General features: G+C 46.4%; 1 protein-coding gene across 1 annotated transcript in view; it reads right to left on the bottom strand.

The window, feature by feature from the left end:
- Positions 1 to 1109, bottom strand: part of TXNDC5 (thioredoxin domain containing 5 (endoplasmic reticulum)) — a 16655-nt gene extending 15546 nt beyond the window's left edge. The window contains exon 1 of the mRNA XM_010137910.1: positions 878 to 1109. Coding sequence (XP_010136212.1) covers positions 878 to 966 — 89 coding nt within the window. The 5' untranslated portion in view covers positions 967 to 1109. The remainder of the gene's footprint in view (positions 1 to 877) is intronic.
- Between the last annotated feature and the right edge of the window lie 2762 nt (positions 1110 to 3871).

Below are 3871 nucleotides of genomic sequence, written 5' to 3' on the forward strand. Positions count from 1 at the left end.
TTTCTATTTTACAAGGAATGGCACTGCAATATAATCTATTCAAATACGCTCACTTTTGCGGTGATTAAAATACAGAGTTGGAATATTCACTGTTTCTTGGTATTTCTAGTGGAACTAAGACACAAACTGCCCTTAAGGACAATTCCTATTTCAAGAAGGACTTTGCTATTTATAACTCTCAACTTCTACTCAGTCGCACTCAACTGCATCAAAGTGGGTGCAGCCAGGAGCGTGTCAAGTTCAGGCTGTTGCTGGGGTCAGCAGTAACCCAGACACAGTAAGCAAAGGGAAGGAACTGAAATCGGCTGTGGAAGGGCTGCAGATAATGACACTCTCCACTCACACCTACTAAGATGAGTAGTTAGCAAAGCAGCTGAACCATCCCATCCATTTCTGCAAGAAGTTTTAAAGAACATGTGAAAAAAATAAATCCCTTTGCCCATTTCTGGCAGCTAAAAAGGGAGCACAGTTATCTAAACCAAAAGCACTCTCCAGGCTGACTTCTAGATACCTCAGACCATGCTGTGCCCACCCGGGCTGGGATAGGGAGGCATGCGCCCTCTGTAACAGGGGAGCTTTAACAAGCACTGTTGCTTCAGAAAGCAGCACTCAGAGAAAAGAAAAGGGCAGTTCTGGACTTGATGCATGTCTGGGAAAATGGTTGTGTTTAAATCAGTTTCTTTAATAAAAACAAGTAAAAGTAGTATGTATCACACGATACTTGGCAACACGGTAAAAAGGCTTAAAATGAACATCAGGTCCACAGGGCTGCAAAGAAACCCTTCAAAAAACAGCATAGAAGTCAGCTTCAGCAAATTGGCAGAGGATCATGGAAAACTAGAAGAGAGAACACTAGCAGACATCCCTTTGTACTTACGTAGGGTACCCTCGGACGCCAAATTCAGAGCACAGTGGAGTATCTACAGTACAATCCACTTTAACAACATAGACCTGCGGGTCTTCCATGTTGTTGTATTTATCGCCCAAATCATTCCAAGTTGGCTGGAGACGCTGACAATGTCCACACCTGCAACAGAAGGAAAAAGATATTTGATTAATAGTTGCTTATGATTAGAGGGAAATGAATCTATGGGAAAGTTGTACACAGAACAGTCAGGATATCAAGGCAAAAAAAACCCCTAACCTTGAGGTCTACTTTCACATAAAGAACGTCTTCCCACCCCAGTAAATCCCACTACAATCAGGCGCAGTGGGTCACGTGTACTCCTGTTATGTGGGGAAATACAACCTCCCACATGATCTTGCCATGGTGAAGGGATACAACATGTTGTTACTAAAATTAAATATTCCTTAAGTATTTAAATAGAGACTGAAGTCCCTCCATGGTCAACCGTTTCATGGAGTTTGAATTCAGAAGAGGATATGGGATTCCCTGGTCCTTTCCCCTGGCAGCTGTGGGGACTTTAAACAAGTACTGACTAGTATTAAAGAACAGACCACAGAAAACTTGGTAAGGTAATCAGAAGTAATTAATGGGCTGGTTTTGAAGTGCAGAACAGAGCTGTCTTGTCCATAGTTAACATTTAACTTATTATGGGTGAAAGGACGTTATTTGTAGGAAGAATTTGCTGATAGGTTGCCTGTTTTAAATCTGAGCAACCATGTGCAATGAATGCTTGTGCCTGGAGATTATTTTGCTGTCGCAAAATAAGCTGCTCTGCCTCACGCTGACAAGTATCAGCACCTCTCACCTGCCAAACTGGATGGCAGACTCCCTGGGCCATGACCAGAAGGGATGTAAAGGTACAGAAGGACCATACACATCAAAACTGCAGTTACTGATAGGCCCTCTGCAGTCAGTGAGGAACACAGACATTTCTGGAGTGTTGAAGCTCTGCAGCTCGCAAGAGCAGCTCCACAGCAAGATACAGCACAACCATTATCCAATTAAAAATGCTGGTGGACCCTGGGATAGACAGGTATAACAGTACAGGCAACACAGGAACGGTCTTGCTCCAGACAAAAGAATCCAGCCCTCAGAGTTCAATCCAAAAGCAACAAGCTCAGGTAATCAAGTCTGCTTCAGCTCAGTAGACTTCCAGAGGTTAACCAAGGGACCACACATGTTGAAAAGATCTGTAATCATCAAAATAATGCAATAAAACTACTCATTTGCGATTCCTTTCAAGTGGAGAACCAACAGAATCTCTTTCCTCTGCAGACAGACAACCAGTATGGCCAGTAGCTTAAAAATACTGGCCACCAAGAGACTAACCGGCTCATGGTTCTGCCCCTTGTCAAGCACAGCTACCAAGGGGGACAGCCTTGGTCAAAAATCTTAGACATCTGAAGGCAAATGACTTGGAATGCTCACTTTGTGGAGTCGCCTGCAATATTTGAAACAAACGTGGACCTCACACGTACCACTGCTGTCTGGGAACGAGGCCCACAGCAGTACTTGATTCAAGAATTTGGCAGAGAAGAGTTACCTCAGCTTTGCCTAACCCAGCTCTCAGTGGTGGCACTGACAACACAACATCAGCAGCACGCACAGCAATCTTAAAGACAATCCTAGATGAACCTTGGGTTGTTTGCTAGGCTTCTCCCTCCTAACTACAGGAAGCGGTGCCAAAACGCGACCCTCTACAAGAAGCATTAGGAGATCAGCACATTAACATCACCTCGGAATAGGGTGAGAAGCTCTAACATAGACTCCAGGGCTGCCTGTCTGCCAACTGATCCCACTGACAATTAGACCACTAGTATGTCTAAGCACCTCTCTCAAACACTTGGATGTTCGCTGCATCCTCCTCTTCCCCTCAGACTCAAAAGCTGGCCCTGTTGCTGCCTGCCAGGAACCAGGCATCCAGACCAAAGGCCCTAAAGCCAATGCCCACAGATCTAGAAGAGGCTTGTTAATGGTGAGAGGAACATCCAGAGAAACCGCAAGGAGTTTGGGAAACAACGCAGGTCCTTCACGCTTTTGCTGGGCAGAGATCCCCACCCCTCCCACGGGCGCAGCGTTCCAGGTTTGCGAGGCCAATGGTGCCTTTGATGTGTGCAGCGTACACCAGACTCTGCAACAGCCGTCTGGCATGGGGTCTCCTACAAAGACTGCAGCAAGACAAAAGCTCATCTGTTTTTAGGGATGCCTGTGAAAACCTCAGTAAAAGCTTGGGCAGAGAAAGATTACTATCACCTGGAAACAGCAGAGCAGAAGCTCCTGCTCCACACAGGTGTTTCTTGGTCCTTCCAGCACTCCCAGCAAAGGTCCTCCACCAGCAATCAGGTGTCCCCCACTTCTGTGATGGTCAGAGAACAAAGGCAGGCATCTGCTATTGCAAGCTTTTGCTTAACAGTATGTATGGCTTAAATGAGTCAATGCTAATAACAAAAAAAAGTAGTAGCTGCTAAGTTTTGACAGGAAATCCTTTTCTGCTGTTGATTTCAAAAAGACTGATTCGCGTATGCCTAAATGGCACTGTGCACCAACAGGTAAGCTTGGGGCAGAACATAACTTTTGCACGTTGTTCCCCTACTTTCCATAAATTTAAGAAAACTTGGTGAAAAACAAACACACACCAACCAACTCTAACAACAAAGCTCCAGGACAAAAGCCCAGCAGGTCTCTTGCAAGTCTGAGAACTCCCCAGCTCTGCTACCGCTACCCTCGGGGACACCGCATTATCCTTATGCTGCTTTCCCTGCACATTTCAGGACTGCAGAGAGAAGGTAACTTCTGCAGCAGAAGTATTCGTGAGACGGGGGCAAGTGACGGTCACCAAACCACGCAGAGGCCACACGCTCTTGGTCTCTCTGAGAAACGACGCGGAACTAGAGTCCTCCGAGCAGCGGGGCGGCCTCCGGCCCCGCAGGACCGCGCTGACCCAGCTCCCCACCGCCCGGCGGC

Source organism: Buceros rhinoceros, unplaced genomic scaffold (assembly GCF_000710305.1).
Source record: "Buceros rhinoceros silvestris isolate BGI_N320 unplaced genomic scaffold, ASM71030v1 scaffold10010, whole genome shotgun sequence".
NCBI classification, from domain to species: Eukaryota; Metazoa; Chordata; class Aves; order Bucerotiformes; family Bucerotidae; genus Buceros; species Buceros rhinoceros.